This window comes from Salvelinus namaycush, chromosome 11 (assembly GCF_016432855.1).
Source record: "Salvelinus namaycush isolate Seneca chromosome 11, SaNama_1.0, whole genome shotgun sequence".
Classification (NCBI taxonomy): Eukaryota; Metazoa; Chordata; class Actinopteri; order Salmoniformes; family Salmonidae; genus Salvelinus; species Salvelinus namaycush.
Window position 1 is genome coordinate 31,775,329 of NC_052317.1, and position 23,755 is coordinate 31,799,083.

At 42.1% G+C, this 23,755-nt stretch overlaps 2 protein-coding genes across 2 annotated transcripts; one reads left to right on the plus strand and one right to left on the minus strand.

Moving 5' to 3' along the window:
* Positions 1–10,480: 10,480 nt before the first annotated feature.
* On the minus strand, positions 10,481–13,304 carry plekhj1 (pleckstrin homology domain containing, family J member 1). The gene is made up of 6 exons (XM_039003496.1): positions 12,879–13,304; positions 12,619–12,686; positions 12,461–12,527; positions 12,146–12,236; positions 11,946–12,009; positions 10,481–11,845 (listed from the first exon to the last, which is right to left on the minus strand). The coding sequence occupies exons 1-6, from the start codon at positions 12,970–12,972 to the stop codon at positions 11,762–11,764; spliced, it is 468 nt and encodes a 155-aa protein (XP_038859424.1). The 5' UTR covers positions 12,973–13,304; the 3' UTR covers positions 10,481–11,761.
* Positions 13,305–13,580: 276 nt separating this feature from the next.
* LOC120055612 (splicing factor 3A subunit 2-like) lies at positions 13,581–21,559 on the plus strand. Its single transcript, XM_039003497.1, has 8 exons — positions 13,581–13,681; positions 14,289–14,572; positions 19,515–19,561; positions 19,654–19,763; positions 20,086–20,135; positions 20,354–20,494; positions 20,613–20,681; positions 20,801–21,559. Exons 2-8 carry the CDS (start codon positions 14,375–14,377, stop codon positions 21,110–21,112), a joined length of 927 nt encoding a protein of 308 aa, XP_038859425.1. The 5' UTR covers positions 13,581–13,681; positions 14,289–14,374; the 3' UTR covers positions 21,113–21,559.
* The last annotated feature ends 2,196 nt before the right edge of the window (positions 21,560–23,755 follow it).

Sequence of the window (23,755 nt, forward strand, 5' to 3'; positions counted from 1 at the left end):
GTGCCACTTGGCAAGTGCGCATGCTAAATCGAGAGGGAAAATGAACGTTCTAAATCCAAACAACGACTGTTCTTGACAAAGGACACCTTCTACAACATTCTGATGGAAGATCACCAAAAGTAAGAAACATTTTATGATGCTAATTCATATATCTGTCGTGCATGTGAATTAGTCGTGGGCGCCCAACTTTGGGGTACTCAGCTATACCGAAGCTGGATGTCGTAATGAAGTTATTTTTTAGAATTCTAACACTGCGATTTCATTAAGAACTAATGGATCTATCATTTCCAATACAACATGTACTTTTTACTTATGTTTATGAATAGCTATTTGGTCAGAATATGTGTGTCAGAAAAATATCGTTGCTGTTTAGACGTTGTGGAAAAAGTAGCTAAGTTAGCACAATGTGTAACCACTGATTTCAGCTCTAAATATGCACATTTTCGAACAAAACATAAGTGTATGTATAACCTGATGTTATAGGACTGTCATCTGATGAAGAAAATCAAGGTTAGTCAAAAATTATATATCTTTTGCTTGTTTGTTACGATCGCTAACTTTTGCTACTGGGAAATTGCTTGTGTTTTTGGCTATTGTGGTAAGCTAATATAACGCTCTATTGTGTTTTTGCTGTAAAACACTTGATAAATCGGAAATATTGTCTGGAATCACAAGATGCCTGTCTTTCAATTGCTGTACACTATGTATTTTTCAGAAATGTTTTATGATGAGTATTTAGTTATTTGGCGTTGGTGTCTGTAATTATTCTGTCTGCTTTCGGTGCAATTTCTGATTGTAGCTGCAATGTAAACTATGATTTATACCTGAAATATGCACATTTTTCTAACAAAACATATGCTATACAATAAATATGTTATCAGACTGTCATCTGATTAAGTTGTTTCTTGGTTAGTGGCTATTTATATCTTTATTTGGACGAATTTGTGATAGCTACTGATGGAGTAAAAAACTGGTGGAGTAAAAAAAGTGGTGTCTTTTGCTAACGTGGTTAGCTAATAGATTTACATATTGTGTCTTCCCTGTAAAACATTTTAAAAATCGGACATGTTGGCTGGATTCACAAGATGTGTACCCTTCATATGCTGTATTGGACTTGTTAATGTGTGAAAGTTAAATATTTAAAAAATATATATTTTGAATTTCGCGCCCTGCACTTTGAGCTGGCTGTTGTCATAAGTGTACCGGTGTCGGGCTGCAGCCATAAGAACAGAAGGAGCTGCATGAACCCCTCTCCGCAAACTATGATACTGAGACCGTGAATGAATTGTATACAGTTACAGACTTGCTCAGATGGTTGGGAAATATTTGGCAACACAGTGTGTGGCACGGCGCCACCTATGGTTAGTTCCGTCTAAGCTCCCTGACAAAGAGACGGTTCCACTCGTAGGTGTACCCATAACACCTGCCCAGACATTTGGCCCAGCAGTGGCCCACCTCCTCCAAGTGTCTAGGGAAGACAGAGAAGCACATATGAAGCCTCAGTGCCTCATTCCAAAGCCTACAATGCATCAGCCAGCAAACCTTTTCTCCCATCCCAGGGTCCCAACTGGGATGCCAAGAAACCAGGCTCAGACTAATGCTGCTCAGGACTGGAGGAACAGACACCCTCAGCCCTACCGAAGAGCTCAGCATCGCCCAAGAGGCAGAAGTGCACCATATGCAGGCCACATCCCCTCTGCACCACAGCACACAGAGCCTCGATCCTGATGAGACCGACTATCTAGCACATCAGTTTCCTCGAGCACCACCTTTCCAGCTGGAAAAGGTAAACGGCCAACAAATGGGTGTTACGCCCTCTAACACAAGGCTGCGCAATACAATTTTGTCAGCGACACCCACGCTTCAGGGGTGTCTTGAAAACAACAAGAGGTAGATCCAACAAAAAATGTCGGATGCCTCTGTCCGATCCTGAACCTAAGGTGCCTGAATCGTCATCTTTCAGCACTTCCCTTCAAAATGCTGCCATTCAAAACCATCCTTAAGTCAGTACAATCAGGTGATTGGTTCACCACAGTGGACCTGAAAGATGCATACTTTCATATCCCCATTCTACTAGCACACAGAAAGTTTTTTCCCATCAAAAAACGTGTTTTTCAGTTTTTTGGGGATTACCAATGAATTTAGAAAAGAGTAATCTAGTCCCCACTTAGTGTGCACTTTAGGTTTGACACTGGAAACCCAAATAATGCAAGCAACAGTCTCTCCAGAAAGTGTGGTATCTTTGACAAATTGTCTTTCACCATTCAATCTAAGAAAATAGGTGACCGTTCTAGAGAGTCAGAGGCTCCTAGGCCTCCTTGCTGCTGCAGTCCATGTTGTACCATTGGGCGTGCTCCACATGCTGCCAATACAGAGCTGGTACAACAGACACAATCTATGTCCCAGAAGGGACAAACACAAAAAGCTGACAATTTCAATTAGTTGCTAGAGAGCAATACAATGGTGGCGCTTAGCACTTCAAACTTCCAGTGGAGCTCTCCTAGGCATAGTTCACAACCGGGTGACTTTGACCACATACACCTCCCAAAAGGGATGGGGAGCAGTCTTGAACCAGTCAGTGTTCAATGGTGTATGGTCAGCACCATGGATAACGCCCTACATCAACATACCGGAGCGCAAGGTGGTACTTCCTTCCAGTACTGAGAGGACAACATGTACTCATACTGACAGACAAGACAATCGTGGTTGCACACATCAACTGCCAGAGTGGACTGAGGTCAAGGGCACTGCACCAATGATGTATATAAACCCTGGATTACGGATGCTATGTATTGGCCATTGAGAGGCTTTGAAGCCACCTGTCGGCCATATTGGCACTCCCCAGTAGGAGCAGTCCTCCATAGGAATGAATGGAATTCTACACCATTTCAATGAAACGTTTCAAGGCCAAAATTACATTAATTTAAGTATTTGTGTTGTTGTAGTGGGAACAGTGACTTTAGTAATCTCTAAAAATGGTAGTTTAACAAAAATGTTTTTATATAATCTTTCATTTTAAATGTTTATGTTTAGCTCACATAATATAATTTAAAAGTAAAAGTATGCATTAAGACGTCTGTAATATAATACATGTAATCTAGACATTAATAAATGCATTTCTAAAGCTTCCCAATTTCTTTTATAATCTTGGGAGTGTCAAGATGGAGACGTGGTAGATTCAACACAGCTCCCCCTATTAGTCATCTAGTGTATATATAAATTAGGGATGCACGATATATATGTAAACATATCGGAATCGGATGATATTAGCTAAAAATGCCAACATCGGCAACGGCCCAATGTCTAGTTTAACGCCGATGTGCAAAACCGATGTCAAAGTTGACGTGCATACCTATATAATGTCGGTACATGATGTAATGACACCAGGTAAAATTTTGCGCTACACGTGCAACACAGCATTCCTAACCTAGCCCACAATGTCTGCTGTGTGGATCGAGCAGTCAACAAGTCGAGCAGTCATTTGAAAGAGTAATAACATTTCAGCGAGACAACTCAAAGGCGAAATTCATAAACGCCAAGATAATGGAATTCATTGTCCTTGACAATCAACCGTTCTTTGTCGTGGGTGATGTTGACTTTCGCCGACTGGTCGAGCACCGGTACACACTACCAAGTTAGTGCTATTTTTCAGATGTTGCCCTACCGGAGTTAAACAGTATTGCTATTAGCGTCACTGCTATTACCTTCACAACTGACATTTGGATCAGCGATGTCAGCCCCATGAGCATGCTGAGTCTGACAGCACAATGGGTCGTCGTGGATTTCCGACTGAGGAAAGCAGTGCCTTAGACCGCTGCGTTCCATGTATGTGTGTGTGTTAACTATTTAACTGTACTAGAATGCTTAAAAGGCCGCAAAAATGTTAAATATCGGTTAGCGCTATTGTTTTTTTGGGGGAAAGGAAAAGATCAGATATCGGTATCGGCCAAAAATGTCATATTGGTGCATCTTTAATATAAATAATTTCACTGCACCAGGTAGAAAGTGAGCTACTGCTTTGGGCAAGCAGACACTTTACATCCCTCAGAGCGATATACTCACCGGGGTTGGAGAATCAGGCAGCAGACCTCTCCAGAGGAGGCCCTCTTCCTTCAGACTGGAGGACACATCCCACAGTAATGGAGATGATCTAGGCTCGATTCGGAAGGGCCATTGCCGTCGGCTCGCATCGCAAGACTCAACCCATTGTCCTATGTGGTTCTCAATAAAGGGTCCAGCAGGCCCACTCAGGGTCGATGCCCTATCACACAGATGGCTGCTGTATGCGCTTCCACCAATTCCCTTGCTCCCTCAAGTATTGAGGAAGATTAGTCTCGAGAGCACGTCAGTTCTACTTGTTGCTCCAAATTGGCCACAACATCACTGGTTTTCAGACCTTGTACAGCTCTCAACCATGGGAACTCCCTCTTTTCGAGCAGACCTGTCACAAGTGAATGGCAAGCTTTGGCACCCCAAACCCAGCATACTGAAGTTGTGAGTGTGGCCCCTGAATGTGACTGCCTTGTAGCTCCAGGATTGCTCTCCAAATTTGGCCCTTGGATGGTTTTATTTGGCCCCCCAATTGTTCTGGGCAAAAAAATAATAATTGTTGTACATAAAATACTCTAAAAACACCAGGAAATTAGCTCCAATTGATTTTAATTTTGTAATCTGTTCCCAAGTATTCCCAAGCATAATAGAGATGTGATCATATATACTGAACAAAAATATAAAGGACAAATAAAGTGTTGGTCCCATGTTTCATGAGCTGAAATAAAAGATCCCAGAAATGTTTCATCAGAACAAAAAGCTTATTTCTCTCAAATTTTGTGCACAAATTTGTTTACATCCCTGTTAGTGAGCATTTCTCATTTGCCAAGATAATCCATCAAACTGACAGGTGTGGCATATCAAGAAGCTGATTAAACAGCATGATCAACACACAGGTGCACGTTGTGCTGGGGACAATAAAAGGCCACTCTAAAATGTGTAGTTTTGTCACACAACACAATGCCACAAGTTTTGAGGGAGCGTGCAATTGGCATGCTGACTCCAGGAATGTCCACCAGTGCTGTTGCCAGATAATTTAATTTTAATTTCTCTACCATAAGCCACCTCCAAAGTCGTTTTAGAGAATTTGGCAGTACGTCCAATCGGCCTCACAACAGCAGACCACGTGTAACCACGCCAGCCCAGGAACTCCACATCCGGCTTCTTTACCTGCAGGATCGTCTGAGACCAGCCACCCGGACAGATGATGAAACTGAGTATTTCTGTCTGTAATAAATCCCTTTTGTGGGGAAAAACTCATTCTTATTGGGTGGGCCTGGCTCCCCAGTGGGTGGGCCTATGCCGTCCCAGGCCCACCCATGGCTGCACCCCTGCTCAGTCATGTGAAATCCATAGTTAGGACCTAATTTATTTATTTCAATTGACTGATTTCCCTACATGAACTGTAACTCAGTAAAATCATTGAAATATATTTTTGTTCAGTATATACAAAGGTAAGCAAGGTTTGAAACAATTCTGTTTTAGTCATATCTGTTTGGGATTCTTGCGGTCAATTTGCAGTCTACACATGATTTGTAATTATGTTTCCGCTCCCTGACCATCCACTCATGAAAGCAACGGCCCGCGGCTAAATCTAGATGATGCCTGCTCTATGCAAACCCTGTATTCCTACAAGTGAAATGTGTTCAGGAAGTGTTGTGTCGACCATGCAGAAATGTCACCTTCCTGCCCAATTTGTCATTTTTACTTTCCTCCAGGAGCTCATGGTTGCAGGAAAGGCCCCATCTACACTGAACGTGTATATGGCAGCCATCTCTATGGGTCATAACCAGATTGCAGGTGCAACATCAGGGCACAACCTCTAGTATCGTAGTTAGTTAAAAGGTGCACCCCAAGGCTCCTTCAGTACCCCTCATGGGAGTTCACTACGATCACTTATGAGCCCTGTCTTCACCTGAGTTACAGTGCCTTCACAAAGTATTCATACCACTTGACTTATTCCACATTTTGTTGTTTAAAAGCCTGAATTCAACATGGATAAAATGTGAGTGTTCTTTCTCACACATCACCCCATAATGACAAAGGGAAAATATGTTTGTATATATTTTAGGAAAATTTCCCCTTGACCTTTTCCACATTTTGTTACGCTACAGCCTTATTCTAAAATGGATTCAATTGTTTTTGAATGAAAAAAAGCAGAAACAGGTTAAGATATTTTTGCAAATGTTTGAAAAATAAAAAACTGAAATACCACATTAAACATATGTATTCAGACCCTTTACTCAGTACTGTGTTGAAGTACCTTTGGCAGCGATTACAGCCTCGAGTCTCCTTGGGTATGACGCTACAAGCTTGGCACACCTGTATTTGGAGTTTCTCCCATTGTTCTGTGCAGATCCTCTCAAGCTGTCAGGTTGGATGGGGAGCGTCGCTGCACAGCTATTTTCAGGTCCCTCCAGAGATGTTTGATCGTGTTCAAGTCCGGGCTCTGGCTGGGCCACTCAAGGACATTCAGAGACTTGTCCCGAAGCCACTCCTGCGTTGACCCTAAGCACACAGCCAAGACATTGTCCTGTTGGAAGGTGAACCTTGACCCAGTCTGAGGTCCTGAGCGCTCTGGAGCAGGTTTTCATCAAGGATCTCTGTACTTTGCTCCATTCATCTTTCCCTCGATCCTGACGAGTCTCCCAATCCCTGCCGCTGCCACCACCATGCTTCACCATAGGGATGGTGCCAGGTTTCCTCCAGATGTGACTCTTGGCATTCAGGCCAACGAGTTCAATCTTGTTTCTCATGGTCTGAGAGCCTTTTGGCAAACTCCAAGCGAGCTGTCATGTGCCTTTTACTGAGGAGCGGTTTCCGTCTAGCCACAGATCTGTGCCCAACACAATCCTGTCTCGGAGCTCTACGGACAATTCCTTCACCTCATAGCTTGGTTTTTGCTCTGACATGCACTGTTAACTGTGAGACCTTATATAGACAGGTGTGTGCCTTTCCAAATCATGTCCAATCAATTGAATTTACCACAGGTGGACTCCAACCACGTTGTAGAAGCATCTCAAAGATGATCAATGGAAACAGGATGCACCTGAGCTCAATTTTGAGTCTCATAGCAAAGGGTCTGAATACAAAAATGTATACAAACCTGCTTTTGCTTTGTCATTACAGGTTATTGTGTGTAGATTGATGAGGGAAAAAAATATTTCATCCATTTTAGAATAAGGCTGTAACATAACAAAATGTGGAAAAGGGGATTTTTGTAGTACGTTAGCTGGTGATGTAGCTAAACCCAGCCAAAAAAGAAACAACGCTTTTTCAAGGACCCTGTCTTCAAATGATCGTAAAAATACAAATAACTTCACAAATCTTCATTGTAAAGGGTTTAAACACTGTTTCCCATGCTTCTTCAATTAATTAATTAACATGCACCTGTGGAACGGTCGTTAAGACACTAACAGCTTACAAACGGTAGGCAATTAAGGTCACAGTTATGAAAACGTAGGACACTAAAGAGGCCTTTCTACTGACATGAGGACTGCAGATGTGGCCAGGGCAATAAATTGCAATGTCCGTACTGTGAGGCGCCTAAGACAGCGCTACAGGGAGACAGGACTGGCAAAAAGTGCTCTTCACTGACGAGTCACGGTTTTGTCTCACCAGGGGTGATGTTAGGAGTTGCGTTTATCGTTCTCAACTAGTTCAAACATAGTGAATGCTCCCAAGTCGTTCCTCCAATAACTCCCATAGAATATAAAATGTGGAATAACAACATGTCATATTTCAGTCTTTGTGCTGGCCACGATGACGTTGAATCAAAGTGCAAAAACTGATTGGATTTTCAAAAAGTCATCAATGTAAAGGAATTTCAGGAATATTATTATTATTTTCACAATTTTTTAAAACCTAAATCCAATGACATGGTTAACATTTTTCGTTGATTTCACATTGAAATCACGTTAGTTGACAACTCAATCAAAAGTAAATCAAAACTAGACGTTGAACTGACATCTGTTCCCATTGGGATACCTTCAAGGAAGGAATTCAACAACTGTCCTCTGGGAAAGTCCCTTCCTGAATGGTAACAAGACAGAGAGACCAACCACAGAGTCTAAACCTCTGTCTGTATTAATACTACATGCACTACCCTGCCAAATTCTCTCTATTTCACACAAAGACAGACACACAGACAACTGCAAGTATGCAACAACAACAAAAAACACAATGGCACACATCAGGACAGGAAAACAACTAAATGTTCTCTCTCTGGTGCTCTGATGACTCCACTCTATTAAACCTAATGAGATTGCTTGTGTCAATAATTGAGTAGGGTGTGGGTTACAGAGCATGGTGGAGGAACAGCAGAAAGGAGCAGTTACTCTGTCAACAATGTGTCACTGGAACCCCTGTTTGTTTTGTGGAAAAATACCTGTTAGAAGACACGTGCAAAAGGCACAATTCTTTTTCGGGAAAGATTTAACTGACAGTAGGCTAAATGGAAACAGAGTCTCTTTCAGTTTCACATTCTGCAATGTTGCCAGCCCTGATGTCACAAAGTGAGAGAAAAAGACAAATGCACATTTTTCATTATATCCATTACATGTTGTGCAGAGAAAATGGAGTCCGAATTTGTGAACAGGTGAGTGAATTCACCAAAAAACAGGCTTTGTCGCTAGTGCAAGCTTTGTCGCTAGTGGTCATTCTGGTAGCTGCTTTCTTGTAATACAGTAACGAATGAGCCCTGTCTTGTAGTGCTGAAATGTAGGACCCAATGATACAGTGCCTTCAGAAAGTATTCATACCCATACCCCCTTTTTTCACATTTTGTTGAGTTACTGCCGGAATTTCAAATGTATTGAATGTAGATGTTGTGTCACTGGCCTGCACACAATACCCCATAATGTCAAAGTGGAATTATGTTTTTTCACTGTATACAAATTAATTAAAAATGAAAAGCTGAAATGTCTTGAGTCAATAATGTGTTGTATTGGATTTGCCCCAAACATTACACTTTGTATTCAGAACAAAAAGGAAATTGCTTTGCCACACTTTTTTGCATTATTACTTTAGTGCCTTGTTGCTAACAGGATGCATGTTTTTGAATATTTTTTAATCTGTACAGGCTTCCTTATTTTCACTCTGTCAATTGTGGGTGTGGGGTACAGAGAGGAGGAAGTCATTCAAAAATCATGTTAAATACTACTATTGACACAGAGTGATTCCATGCAACTTATGCACATTTTTACTCCTGAACTTTAGGCTTGTCATAACAAAGGGGTTGAATACTTATTGACTCAAGACATTTCAGCTTTTCATATTTAGTTAAAACTTCAAAAAACATAATTCCACTTTGATATTATTGGTTATTGTGTGTAGGCCAGACAAAAAATATAAATTTAATCCATTTAAAATTCAGGCTGTAAGAATACTTTTGGGGGAGAAAGGGTGTGAATACATTCATTTTGTTGCTTTACAGCCTTATTCTAAATCCTCAATCTGCACACAATACCCCATAATGACATGTTTGCAAATGTATAAAAACAAATACCCTGAAGGATCACATTTAGAGAAGTATTGACACTTTACTCAGTACTTTGTTGAAGCACCTTTGGCAGGGTTTACAGCCTAGAGTCTTCTTGGGTGATGCTACAAGCTTGACACACCTGTATTTGCTGAGTTTCTCCCATTCTTCTCTGCAGATCCTCTCAAGCTCTGTCAGGTTGGATGGGGAGCATTACTGCAAAGCTAATTTCAGGTCTTTTCAATCTGGTTCAAGTCCGGGCTCTGGATGGGAACCTCAAGGACATTCAGAGACTTGTCCCGAAGCCACGCCTGTACTTTGCTCCGTTCATCTTTCCCTCGACCCTGACTAATCACTGGAAAACATCCCCACAGCATGGCGCTGCCACCACCGTGCTTTACCAGCGGGATGGTGCAAGGTTTCCTCCAGACGTGACAGTTGGCATTCAGGCCAAAGAGTTCAATCTTGGTTTCATCAGACCAGAGAATCTTGTTTTTCATGGTCAGAGTCCTTTAGCAAACTCCAAGCGGGCTGTCAGTGGCCTTTTACTGAGGAGTGGCTTCCTTCTGGCCACTCTACCATAATGGCCTGAATGGTGGAGTGCTGCATTTCATTTATCCCATTCCAGCCAGTCCTCCCCAATTAAGGTGTCACCAGCAATACAGCATTTGATTATTGAAATATCAGTCTAAATCTTTGCTTTTTTATTTGAAGAATAATCAGGAACATTTGAGACCGCTCTAGTCAGGGACAGGCCACCAGAATCAGGGACTGTCGCTGGAAATCGGGTGCATCCGGTCTCTGTGCACTAGATAGAAGTTGTTTGACACAGCGTGAGCAATAGATCAACTGGTGACAGGGAGACCATTTTTACACTACATTTTGACTTATACATTGATTAAGCATGTTCACTCACAAAAGGTTATGTCTTTAAAATCTGACTTTATTCAAAAAAAAAAAAAAAAAAAAATACATTGCAGATCTCATACTTTGTGGTATTGAAGTATGACAGTGAAATTTACATTGTATTACTTGAAGTAAAAGCAGAATCAGGCTTGAGGTTTAACCACACGGCACACTCAACGTGCCAAAGTAACGCAACAGAAACATTCAACATACATACCCAGACATTATCAAAGCATTGTCATTATTGGAAGGACATTCTGCAAATCCATTGATACAGTGTCCTAGAACAGTGATGCAGTGTTGAGGAAATTGTAGTCTGGAAAAAAGTAACATGCATTGTTACCATTGTAAGATCACTGCTGCTCTATTCCAAGTCAGACTTTGATTTTGGATAAAACAGTTTTAGAGGATGACATTGTCAGTTTCACATTTAAATAACAGTAGTCCTCAATTTGAATTAAAGTGTTAGACAAACAGATTAACTGATGTAAAATAGCTTTAAAAGTAGGCAGGTAAGAAGGTAGATGAGTGCAATTCTTAAACTAGTCATGACAAGTATTTGTTACAGAGAGAGACTGTACACAAGTCAAATCCATTCTCTAGACAAACATGTGCAAAAGTATCATGAAAACATTGGTCTAAAGTACAAATAAGATTAGTAATCATACCAAACACCAATAAGATCAACTGTCGTGGAATATTGGTCAAGCTAAAAAGGTATTGCCAATCTGGCTAAACACATGACATACAAGAACATGAAGTGAAAAAAGAAGTGGGTTGGATAAAAGTGCAGCCTGTACATCATTTCAGTCTCATTCACTGGGGGGGTTCAAGAAGTCAAAAACCTCTGCACATTCAAAGGCTGACAGCTTTACAGTCGTCACATTGTACTAAGAACACAGCTTCTTACACTAGAAAACCATTGTAAAAAAAAACATATCTACATATATAGGAAATGAGAATCACACAGCCAGCCAACTCAATGAGTGAAATGACTAAATGTACAGCAGGTGACAGAAGGGTCAAAGTTAATATTGTAGGGAAAAAAATGTGGTCCCCAGAAATTCTGTCGGGAAAAAAATTGAGTAAAAAGTTTGAATATCACTGCAGTAGCCCGTGAAAGAGTTGTACAGTACGTGGATATAGGAGGCCATATCATTACAACAAACATAAAAACAGACAAACAATTAATCTAAAATATAAAAGGCTTTCCCATTTACCTAGGTTGGACTCTCTCGCAAGAAAAGACCACTATAATATTGAGATGCTAAGGGATGTGGTTGGTGTGACTAGTCCATCATAGGTAGGCAGGGGCTACAGTACATCTTAAATGTCTTTAGGCATGAGCTGTAGGCCACTAGTGACCTGGAAGCGCGTCTCATCTTCAATACCATACTGCTCCAGAGGGTCCTAGGAGAAGGTAATCAGTGGGTATTCAGGTTGTGTAAAGTTACTTTGTAAAGTCTATGGTTAGAAGAGACCATCCAGATAACAGGTCTGTCTGTCTTACCTTGCCGGTCAGCCGGTGGATCTCTGTGCGATAGAAGATCAAGTTCTTCCTCATGAACTCATAACTGTAGGACAGATGAGGAATAGAGTTGCAACTAGGATGAGTCACACAAAAATAGTCACCCACCCTGGTCCTGAATAGCTTCTGTAACTGTACCCTCTGCACTAATAGGCAAGTGAAATGGGGCAGTCCTATATTACCTGGCCTTGATGATGGAGTCAATCCACTCCTGACACTGCTCCTGGGAGTCACACTCAAACAGGTACTTCCTCTCTGCCTCATCTAGAAAAGCTGAGAGAAGATTGGTTCCTTAGGACAGCAGTTCCCACAATGTTTTTGTACGATGACTAAAGCTTAAAATGGACTTTGTTTTTCTTTTCTTGTTGGGCACTCTAGCAATATTTCTTCTGGATAAGAGCATCTGCTAAATTACAAAAAAAGTCAAACAAAAAGTGGGTCACAGCCAACCAAACTCAACAATGACTGCAGAGAAGAGAGATCAGTTTTGGACTCACTGATAGAGAAGGCTTGGCTGTCCTCTCTTTCTACCCGACACTGCTCTAGCAACAAGGCACCCTGAGGCTGTCAAGGAGAGAAAAAACACCCACTGTCACTTGCCCAATCCCCATACAGTCAGAGACAGACATAAGATGGTGGTGGTAACTCGTCCTACCTCCTCCTCATCTGTTCGGAAGTAGAACAGGAAATTAACCACCAGCTTCACCAACCTCTTCTTTACAACTGGCATAACAGATGAGAACAAATGAATGAATGAGCAAACGTCTTCCTGATCATGCCATCAATTTGACATTACAGTAGCCTTCCAATGAATGAGTAACAATTGCTAACCGGCAAGTTAGAGTAGCTAAGATCTAGACTAGGTGTTATGGACATCAGTGATAATGATAGTGATCCCACTCGGATTAGTCATACCATCTCCTTTCTTCGGTCCTCGCATGCCAAGTTCCGCTGCCCTCTCAGATGGTTGGCGACTCAACGAAATGAGTTCCTTCTCATTGAAACGCATCCTGAGGCGGTTCACAAATGCAGCACAGGGTTGACCGTTAATTATACAAATCTTTGGTAAGCAACACTCTCAGTTAAAAAAGAGCCATGTCCTTATGGCGGAGGGCAACCTAGCCTAGCTTGCTATTCTGTCAAAATGTCAGTGTTGGTAATATCCATCGTTACACGTCTCACTGCGGTAGTTTCATGCGGGTAAACTCGTTTCAGCTAGTTCCTCACAAGCCGCCTCCTGCTGCTGTCAGAAGAAGTGCACTTACTTTCAACTACTCGCTGCCTAACTGACAAAGCGTCATGAAATGTGTTGACTTGTGGTTGGTTAAACACACTGAGGTCGAAGTGTTCGATACTAGCCTAGCTACGTCCCTAGAAAAAAGAAAAGTGGACACTCCTTCATATGTGACACTTGCTTTCGTAGTATGGTGACCGTGTGAGGACATTTTGTGGTTGGACTGATACGCATTTGAACATTATAGGCTATAAATTATGGCCAAAGGGATGTCTCAAATTTTAGAAAGGGAAGTAATTAAGATATTGATATTTTTGTTAATCTAGTTCGTACAGTAAAGCTAAAGAAAGACCGCATTTGACATCGTCAAATTGTGTTTTGTGTACATTTGTCAATAAAGATATACAAAAGTACAAAACTGATGTTCGCGCGTGCGCATGAGTGTTTAAATTGCGAACAGCGTGATCGAAACGTAAATTAATTGGTGAGTTTTAAAACTAGTAATTATCTGGTAAATGTGGTATTAGCTAGGGTATTGTATTTATTTTAATAGAGGCATCTACATATACGGCAACCAGATATGAAAAGGTGCCCCGTTTTGTTAGTTTAAAGTTAAAATCGTCATTATGTTGAGCTACCTTGCCGGTTAGCTCAACAAAGCTACTTTAGCTAACATGCGCACCAAAACCCAGTAACGTAGATTAGATGTAACTAATTTGACTTAGTTAATACATGCAGTGCTTTGATGTAGTTATGTTTGCAAATGGATAATGTAACTAGTTAGTATTGGATAAATAGCTAGCTAGTTAATTAGTCGCACGCTAATCTATTAACTAGGTAACGTTACGTGGTTTTAGTTGTTCTGCAAATGCATCATATGAATAGATTTTACGTGTTGTTCTCCAATGGCAAAGGTTAGATTGGCAATTGCCAATCACAGCCACAGAGGTGGCTAGCTAGTTAAGTAGTTTCCACCTTCTATGCCACAGTGCAGATAAGTTGTGGAATTGAGCTAATCAATCTTAGTTATTTTGCTTGTATTTGTTACAAACATAACATTGACAATATTCTTCCTGTATGTTTCTCCACAGTCTGAAGACATATTTTCAGAGTATTTGACCAGCTGTCTAGCAGCAGGAGGAGGTTTGAGGGTGAGTGAATCCATCGCCCCGCAAAGATGGATTTCCAACACAGAGCTGGGGGCAAGACGGGGAGCGGTGGCGTGGCGTCCTCCTCGGAGAGCAACCGGGATAGGCGAGAGCGGCTCCGCCAGCTGGCCCTGGAGACCATCGACATCAACAAGGACCCCTATTTCATGAAGAACCATCTGGGCTCTTATGAGTGTAAGCTGTGTCTGACACTCCACAACAATGAGGTAAGAAAGTGCTCATTTTAACACACCATAACTCTTCTCTTTATATGATGTTAAATTTAGGGCGGTCCCCCCCAAAAAAATCTTGGTTGGCCTAGAGTCGTCTGTTCAATCGATTAGTCAAAATTTTAAAACATGTATTTTTCCCTATATCGACACACCCTATGTGTTTTAATAAAATCAACAATATGTAGGCTACTGAGCTTGTCTGATGCTTTAAGCACACTGTGATTTAAATAATTAAGACACACAAATGATTTGAGGGAGCCAGAGATCAAGATAGTCTAACCAGAAGAAGAAAAACTGTTCCCGACCCTCTTCCTCCGCTGCTGCTGGCCTTCGCAGATTCTGCTGTTATGCTCCTAAGAGGCTACACCAGGAGGTGGCAACCATTTCCATTTGGAGTGCCAATTTATCTTACCATTTCTACCAATCCGTGTGCCAGTTATGATTTTTGTGGAACAGTTTAATTTAATTTATAATAAGTCTTCGTATCTCAAAATGATTATGTGGTTAATCAAAATTCTAAAAGTAAGTTCTATTGCCGTTGCCAACAATGTAAAAAAAAATAGCCTACAAATAAAAACATTGCAGCCTGCAGGTAGAAAATATCCTTATAAATATCCTATAATTCACATTGGGTATGCATGGCCTGTCTGCAAGGAACTTGAAACATTGTATCAACTATTAACTTGGTCTGGCCTGAAGCTCACTCTAGCAAACTTGCAACATTGTCTCAAATATTCTGGGCCTTCAGAACTTCCAGCTCCAGTGAGTTTCAGACAGACATAGCTGTAGGCTATTTGCGCAAGGGATAAGAAGTAATCAGGTAGGCCTATTTTATGATGTTTCCACCGGATTAGAGCATGACATTTTTTCCCTCTCTTTCAAGCTGAGTGGTTATTGAAAGAAAGCTGGAATTTTCTTTTTAAATAGGCTACTTTGAGGAACTAAACTCAGCAAAAAAAGAAACATCCTTTTTTCAGGACCCTGTCTTTCAAAGATCATTTGTAAAAATCCAAATCACATCACAGCTCTTCATTGTAAAGGATTTAAACACGGGTTCCCTTGCTTGTTCAATGAGCCATAAACAATTAATGAACATGCACCTGTGGAATGGTCGTTAAGACACTAACAGCTTACAGACAGTAGGCAATTAAGTTCACAGTTATGAAAACTTAGGACACCAGAGAGGCCTTTCAACTGTCTCTGAAAAACACCAAAAGAAGATGCCCAGGGTTCCCTGCTCATCTGCGTGAACGTGCCTTAGGCATGCTGCAAAGAGGCATGAGATGAGGACTGCAGATGTGGCCAGGGCAATAAATTGCAATGTCCTTACTGTGAGATGCCTAAGACCGTACTACAGGGGGACAGGACGGACAGCTGAGCGTCCTCGCAGTGGCAGACCACGTGTAACAACACCTGCACAGGATCGGTACATCCGAACATCACACCTGCGGGACAGGTACAGGATGGCAACAACAACTGCCCGAGTTACACCAGGAATGCACAATCCCTCCATCAGTGCTCAGACTGTCTGCAATAGGCTGAGAGAGGCTGGACTGAGGGCTTGTAGGCCTGTTGTAAGGCAGGTCCTCACCAGACATCACCGGCAACAATGTCACCTATGGGTACAAACCCACCGTCGCTGGATCAGACAGGACTGGCAAAGTGCTCTTCACTGACGAGTCGCGGTTTTGTCTCACCAGGGATGATGGTTGGATTCCCGTTTATCGTCGAAGGAATGAGCGTTACACCGAGGCCTGTACTCTGGAGCAGGATCGATTTGAAGGTGGAGGATCTGTCATGGTCTGGGGTGGTGTGTCATAGCATCATCGGACTGAGCTTGTCATTGCAAGCTATCTCAATGCTGTGAGTTGCAGGGAAGACTTCCTCCTCCCTCATGTGGTACCCTTCCTGCAGGCTCATCCTGACATGACCCTCCAGCATGACAATGCCACCAGCCATACAGCTTGTTCTGTGCGTGATTTCCTGCAAGACAGGTATGTCAGTGTTCTGCCATGGCCAGCGAAGAGCCCGGATCTCAATCCTATTGAGCACATCTGGGACCTGTTGGATCAGAGGGTGAGGATTAGAGCCATTCCCCCAGAAATGTCCGGGAACTTGCAGGTGCCTTGGTGGAAGAGGGGGGTAACATCTCACAGCAATAACTGGCAAATCTGGTGCAGTCCATGAGGAGGAGATGCACTGCACTACTTAATGCAGCTGGTGGCCATACCAGATACTGACTGTTACTTTTAATTTTGACCCCCCCCCCCCCCCCCCCCTTTATTCAGGGACACATTATTCCATTTATGTTAGTCACATGTCTGTGGAACTTGTTCAGTTTGTCTCAGTTGTTGAATCTTGTTATGTTCATACAATATTTACACATGTTAAGTTTGCCAAAAATAAACGCAGTTGACAGTGACAGGACTTTTTTTTTTTTTTTTTTTGCTGAGTTTATATGTTAATGGCTGTAAAAACAGACTTAGTTTACTTTGCTGTTTGAGGTAAAGAAAAAATTACTTTGAGGAGTTCCAGTGGTGGTGAGTTAAGAAAATCAGAAATACTGTCAGATCCCCAAATGGGCACATTTATAGGCCTACATCTGCATGCAGGCCAGGTAGCCTAGGCCTACTTTGCATAATCAGATATGTGTCCTTACTCAACATTGACAGGAGCCAAAACGTGTTTCCTACAAGTGTAGCCTAGGTTGTGCAGTCTGCAAACAATGTGTCCATTCCGACCATGAGAACGCTAAAAGACTGTAATAATATATTGAGTTCATTAACATAAATTAACGTATCCAAATAAACATTGTGGACTAGAAATTATGGGAATTAACGGTACATTTACTACTGGTGATACTGTTGTGCCATCCCCGCGGCCTCCGCAATGGATTAGTCCACTGAGACAGGTGTGTATGACAGGTCAAAAGTTTGGACACATCTACTCATTCAAGGGTTTTTCTTTATTTTTACTATTTTCTACATTGTAGAATAATAGTGAAGACATCAAAACTATGAAATAACACATGTAATCATATAGTAACCAAAAAGTGTTAAACAAATCCAAATATATTTTAGATTCATCAAAGTAGCCACTCTTTGCATTGAGGACAGCTTTACACCCTCTTGGCATTCTCTCAACCAGCTTCACCTGGAATGCTTTTCCAATAGCCTTGAAGGAGTTGATACATATGCTGAGCACTTGATGGCTTATTTTCCTTCACTCTGTGGTCCAACTTATCCCAAACCGTCTCAATTGGGTTCAGGTCGGGTGATAGTGGAGGCCAGGTCATCTGATGCAGCACTCCACTCACTCTCCTTCTTGGTGGTTAAATATCCCTTACACAGCCTGGAGGTGTTCTGGGTCATTGTCCTGTTGAAAACAAATGATAGTCCCACTAAGCGCAAACCAGATGTGATGGTGTATCGCTGCAGAATGCTGTGGTAGCCATGCTAGTTAAGTGTGCCTTGAATTCTAAATAAATCACAGACAGTGTCACCAGCAAAGCAGCCCCACAACATCACACCTCCTCTATGCTTCACGGTGGGAACCACACATGTGGAGATCATCCGTTCACCTACTGTTGCGTTCCCTCCTCCAAGAGGCGTACGTAACACCCTGCTACATCTCAACTCCCCGTGGAGTGAAAAGTATGTGATTGTTGGTGCGGGAAAGGACAGAGGCAGAGAGAAATACAGTTTACATGGAATTTATTATTCCTAAACACGGTAAGGTGGGGAAAAGGGGCTGGACGGAACCAAAGAAAGTAAAAGTTAGAGTCCCCTTTCCTACCTTTCCTGCCTTCCCACAGCTTACCTAACCTTTAGCACCAACCGGCGCGCTAACCAAAATATAGGTGGTGGTCCGGACAGGTCTTACCTAGTGTGCATAGACAGTGTAAATAGTACGGGTTATGTATGCCCGCAGGCCTCTTGCCTAAATACTGCGTCTCACAAAGACACGGCGGTTGGAACCAAAATCCACCGGTCTAATGTCCATTGCTCGTGTTTCTTGGCTCAAGCAAGTCTCCTCCTTATTGGTGTTCTTTAGTAGTGCTTTCTTTGTAGCAATTCAACAATGAAGGCCTGAATGATGCAGTGTCCTCTGAAAAGTTGCGTTTGAGATTTGTCTGTTACTTGTACTTTGTGAAGCATTTAGTTGGGCTGCAATTTCTGAGGCTGGTAACTAATGAGCTTATCCTCTGCAGCAGAGGTAACTCTGGGTCTTCCTTTCCTGTGGCAGTCTTCATGAGAGCCAGTTTCATCATAGCGCTTGATGGTTTTTGCGACTCCACTTGAAGAAACTTTCAAAGTTCTTAATTTTCGGAAATGTCTTAAAGTAATGGTGGACTGTCGTTTCTCTTTGCTTATTTGAGCTGTTCTTGCCATAATATGGACTTGGTCTATCTTCTGTATACCATGCCTACCTTGTCACAACACAACTGATTGGCTCAAATGCATTAAGAAGGAAAGACATTTCACAAAGTAACTTTTAACAAGGCACACCTGTTAGTTGAAATGCATTCCAGGTGACTACCTCATGAAGCTGGTTGAGAGAATGCCAAGAGTTAGCAAAGCTGTCATCAAGGCAAAGGGGGTGGCTACTTTGAAGAATCTCAAATATAAAATATATTTTGATTTGTTTAACACTTTTTTTGGTCACTACATGATTCAGTATATGTTTTCATAGTTTTGATGTCTCTACTATTATTTTACAATGTAGAAAATAGTAAAAATAAAGAAAAACCCTTAAATAAATAGGTGTGTTCAAACTTTTGACTGGTACTGCATATATATTTGCAACTGCTCGACTAAAAAAATCTTGGTCGACCTACAGACTTTCAACCAAACAACTGACCAGTCGACAAAATGTGGTCAGCCCTAGTTCAAAAGGTTCATGTGAATTCATGATCTTAACCGTTTTCTCATTACAGGGCAGCTATCTGGCCCATACACAGGGAAAGAAGCATCAGACCAATTTGTAAGTACATATCTATTACTACTTAAATGTTTCTTTAATTGAACAACTTTGTATATTTGGTGTTGTTCACTTCCCTGTTTTGTTGAATGCAGAGCGAGAAGAGCAGCCAAAGAAGCAAAAGAAGCCCCTGCCCAGCCAGCCCCCGAAAAGGTGAAGGTTGAGGTCAAGAAATTTGTGAAGATTGGTCGACCAGGGTACAAAGGTAGGTTATGTGTTTTGATGTTAGTTAGTCATCAAGGATTCAATGACTCCAGAACAATCTGTTATGTACTGTCAGGGTTCTCCCCAGGATTTTCTAACAAGGTGGTGCTCCTGAGTACAGGTGGGTGTGCAGTGGCCCCAATTTGAGCATTTTTGAATAGCTATAAATGCCATTTTCTGCAATCTAGAGCAAAAATAGTCCTTAAATGATAACAAAGTTTAAAAAAAAATAGTGGGGCAGTCCACAAGGTGGCGCAGCGTCCCTCTTACCTTCTTTGGGGAGAATCATGGAGCTGAACTGATATTATTTCCCTTGTCAATAGTAACCAAGCAGAGAGATCCAGAGAGTGGGCAACAGTCTTTACTTTTCCAGGTGAGTCTGAATGAGACATGGACATAATTAACATGGGTCAAATCACATTTTATTGGTCACATACACGTGTTTAACAGATGTTATTGCGGGTGTAGTGAAATGCTTGTTGTAGCGAGATACAACAAGGTCAGATCAATGGAGGGAAAGCAATTTCTACTGTTCTGAGTCTTGGAACACACTGGTTACCTTGAGTAACTATCCTCCTCCTCCCTTATCAGATTGATTACCCAGAGATAGCGGAGGGCATAGGGCCCAGGCATCGCTTCATGTCTGCATACGAGCAGCGCATTGAGCCCCCAGACCGTCGTTGGCAGTACCTTCTACTGGCTGCAGAACCATATGAGACCATCGCCTTCAAGGTGTGTGTCTTCATTTGGACCTAAGGGAATCCCTAATCACTCCAATTTGTCTTTGCCTTGTACTGTTTTCCTGTGAATGACAAATCATACCTGTTTTGTATGTTCTGTATTTCTGCAGGTGCCAAGCAGAGAGATTGATAAAGCCGAGAGTCGCTTCTGGACCCACTGGAACAAAGATACAAAACAGGTATGGTACTGGTGCTGACAGTCCCATAGATGGTCGTATCTTTCGGAGGATATTTGGGTATTAATAGAATCCTGAACTTGAATGTACACATCATGTAATCCCCCCCAATATCTTTCCAGTTTTTCCTCCAATTCCACTTCAAGATGGAGAAATCCCTCGCTCCACCCAGCGGACCCGTACCCCCGATGGGTGTAAAGCGCCCCCCTCCGCTGATGAGTGGGATAGGGCCTCGGCCCCCCAATGAGGCCATGCCCCCTCCACCCCCAGGGGGGATGCATATGCCCCCCATGCCCCCTGGTGCCCCTGGCCCTGCTCAGATGCACCACCACCATCAGATGCAACACGGTGGCCCCGGGATGGGCATGCCACCCCTGATGAGACCCCCGCTCCCTTCTGACAGTCATGGAGGAATGCCCCATCAAAACAACTGATTGTGTTTGCCTATCGTTTGGTTGCTATTACACTACAGTGCCCCTTCATTGGACTGTGTCAAGTGTACTGTTTCAATGTACACTTTCTAAACTGGATGACATGTTGTTTATCCACATGCATTTTTACCGACGGACCATATTCAGTAGGTTTTGTACACAGTTGCCAAGGGAATTTTGTCCTACTGAAATATTGTCTCTGGCAACATCTACACTAGGGGTACTACTCAGAATTAAGCAGTGTACATGTAATGGTCATGCATTCTAAGTCTTCTGCTAGTGTGGATATTGTAAGGTGGTCATTGTTTTGTGAGCTCTGTAATAGCACCAGGATGAATATATTCCCCTGTATTGTAGATGTTGAGCCCTCTGAATTAAACAACATCTTTGACGATCCACAATTCATCTTTAAATATACTTTTTTTTATAATAAAGAATGTGGAAAAGTGAGTTGTGTCTTATGAAATTACTCTGTGCTTGGCTGGAAAGAAAATGTGTGTAGCTACAAAGACAATATATGCTTGTGGAATAATACAATACTTATTTGTTTCTCAAAGATTACACAGGGAAAGCTTTATTGATGTGTCCAATGCTTTGTGATGGAGTTAGGGTAGCAGAAATGAAATGTTACATAAAAGTATATATATATTTTTCAAGTACAGTATTTACAGTGTTATCAAAACAATTGCATAAGTTGCCTAGGCAGTCTGAAACATCCAGCATTCCTATAAAGAGGCCCCAGTTGAGCAGTTATTTTACAATGGCACCCTTACAATTAATCATAAGTCTCATCTTTACAATACAAACCACAAATCATTCAATATTCTAAGCAAGAAGTACATGGCAGACTAAGAACTGGTTTGCTCTTCTGACTGGCACTTGTAATGGCTGCCAATGAGCCAACAGCATGTATTAGTTGTAAGTGTTGTGGCCTCATTTTACAATTACAAATGGAGAACTAGATCTATCGTACTCCTTTACTAAATGTTTCATCAGACAGCGTGGTGTTTGCCTTAAGATTGGCTGGCTTTTGACTTCATAACCTTTTGTAGCTTCTTGGGTTTTACCTCGTCTTCCTCTTCATTGATTTCCTCATCCATTTTTTCCATATCAATCAGCTTGGCCTGTTTTCCCTTTTTCTTTCCCTTAGTTCCTTCATCCCTCTCTCGCTTGGCCCTCTCATCTTTTGTCTTCCCCACTCTGACTTTGACAAGTCTTGTCTCTGGTGTTCCACTGCTTCTCAGGCCCTTCAGCGACCTCTCTCGAACCCTTTTCTTCACTCGACCTTGTTTGGTTTCCCCTTCATCAGCTTCTTCATTATCGTCATCAAAGTCAGGTAACCACCAGAAGAGCACCTCATACAGAGACGTCTCAGGCTACAGAAACAGGAAATGGTCATAAGCAAACACAGAGGTGCAGAACATCTTTGGAAAAAGGTACTGAATGCTAACTTTTAACACTGCATGAGTATGTACTTTATACTCATAAAACAACGTACTATTTGAAAATGCTGTGGTGTTTGTGTTAATATCTCGCTCGTTATCGAACTTAAGAATCCGATTTGGGAAAGTTGTCCAGGTAAAGCGGTCAATCAAATCAGAGACATGCGTAGAGCACTATCTATCTGGTGTACCTTTCCGCCAGCTATGCATTCTGGGGTATAAATGGATGGAATTGTATAAATAGGTGGAATTGTTGTGGTCCCATACACGTTTTCAGTGAATGTTGTATGACGTCCGAGTATTTCAAGCACGATTCAACCATACTAATTAAGCCTGTTGTATGGAAGTGTGAGATTCCATACACACACATGCAGCTAAAATCTATATACTTATCCATATTTTAATGGATTGTCCAGCTAACCGTCAGTGACGGTAGTAGCTGATCTGCAAAGTGCAGATGAAAACCAGCACCCACTGCAGGCTTTTATGAGTGCTGCTTGGCATCAAATCTCCTGTAATCCATACCATGTCGGGAATGAGGTTTCTGAGCCCAGAGAGACGGGAGAGTATTTTGTATGTCTGTACCACTACCTCCTGTGGTTTGGCTTTGTGTCTCAGCGCGGAGCGCCTCACAGTCAGTGCAATGTCATACTCCTCTTCCTCCACACCCCGTCCACCTTTCATGGTTTCTATAGGATGACAGGACAATCACATCCGTCATGGAAATCACTTTAATCATTAGTGACAAAGTACTTTTTTTATTCCCAGCACCTCAGAGGTGTGCCAGTTCTCCTATGGAAAAGAGATGATTTACTGTATACAGTATACTGTATGTAGTGGGGTGTGGGTTACACTTGTCTACTTGCCATGTAGTTTCTGAAAGCCAGTGCTGAACAGCAGGATGGTGATGGCTATGAACAGACAGCGGTTGAGGGTGACCCCTTCCCAGGGTGTCTCTATCTGGCTCAAGTTCTGGAGAGACATAGCTTTACGCAGAGACACTGAGATACACAGAGAAGAAGAGAAACAAAGACAGGGGTTATAATAGCATAAATCAGGTGTCTTTGACATGTTTTTGAGAGATAAAGAGAGAGAGTTTGGAGAGCGAGAAAGAGAGGTGGGCTCACTGCTTCTGGCAGGGAGACTGGGTTCTCTGGACATCATCTTGGGGACTTGCTGCATGACTGGAGGTTCCTGTTGAGAA

Excerpts from the sequence above, each read along its gene's own strand:
- plekhj1 (XM_039003496.1), bottom strand. The coding sequence starts at position 12,972 with ATGCGTTTCAATGAGAAGGAACTCATTTCGTTGAGTCGCCAACCATCT. Across the intron at positions 12,687-12,878 it reads AGGACCGAAGAAAGGAGATG|TTGTAAAGAAGAGGTTGGTG; the intron begins GTATGACTAATC and ends CTGTTATGCCAG. Across the intron at positions 12,528-12,618 it reads TCCGAACAGATGAGGAGGAG|CCTCAGGGTGCCTTGTTGCT; the intron begins GTAGGACGAGTT and ends TCTCCTTGACAG.
- LOC120055612 (XM_039003497.1), top strand. The coding sequence starts at position 14,375 with ATGGATTTCCAACACAGAGCTGGGGGCAAGACGGGGAGCGGTGGCGTG. Across the intron at positions 14,573-19,514 it reads TGACACTCCACAACAATGAG|GGCAGCTATCTGGCCCATAC; the intron begins GTAAGAAAGTGC and ends TTCTCATTACAG. Across the intron at positions 19,764-20,085 it reads TGGTCGACCAGGGTACAAAG|TAACCAAGCAGAGAGATCCA; the intron begins GTAGGTTATGTG and ends CCTTGTCAATAG.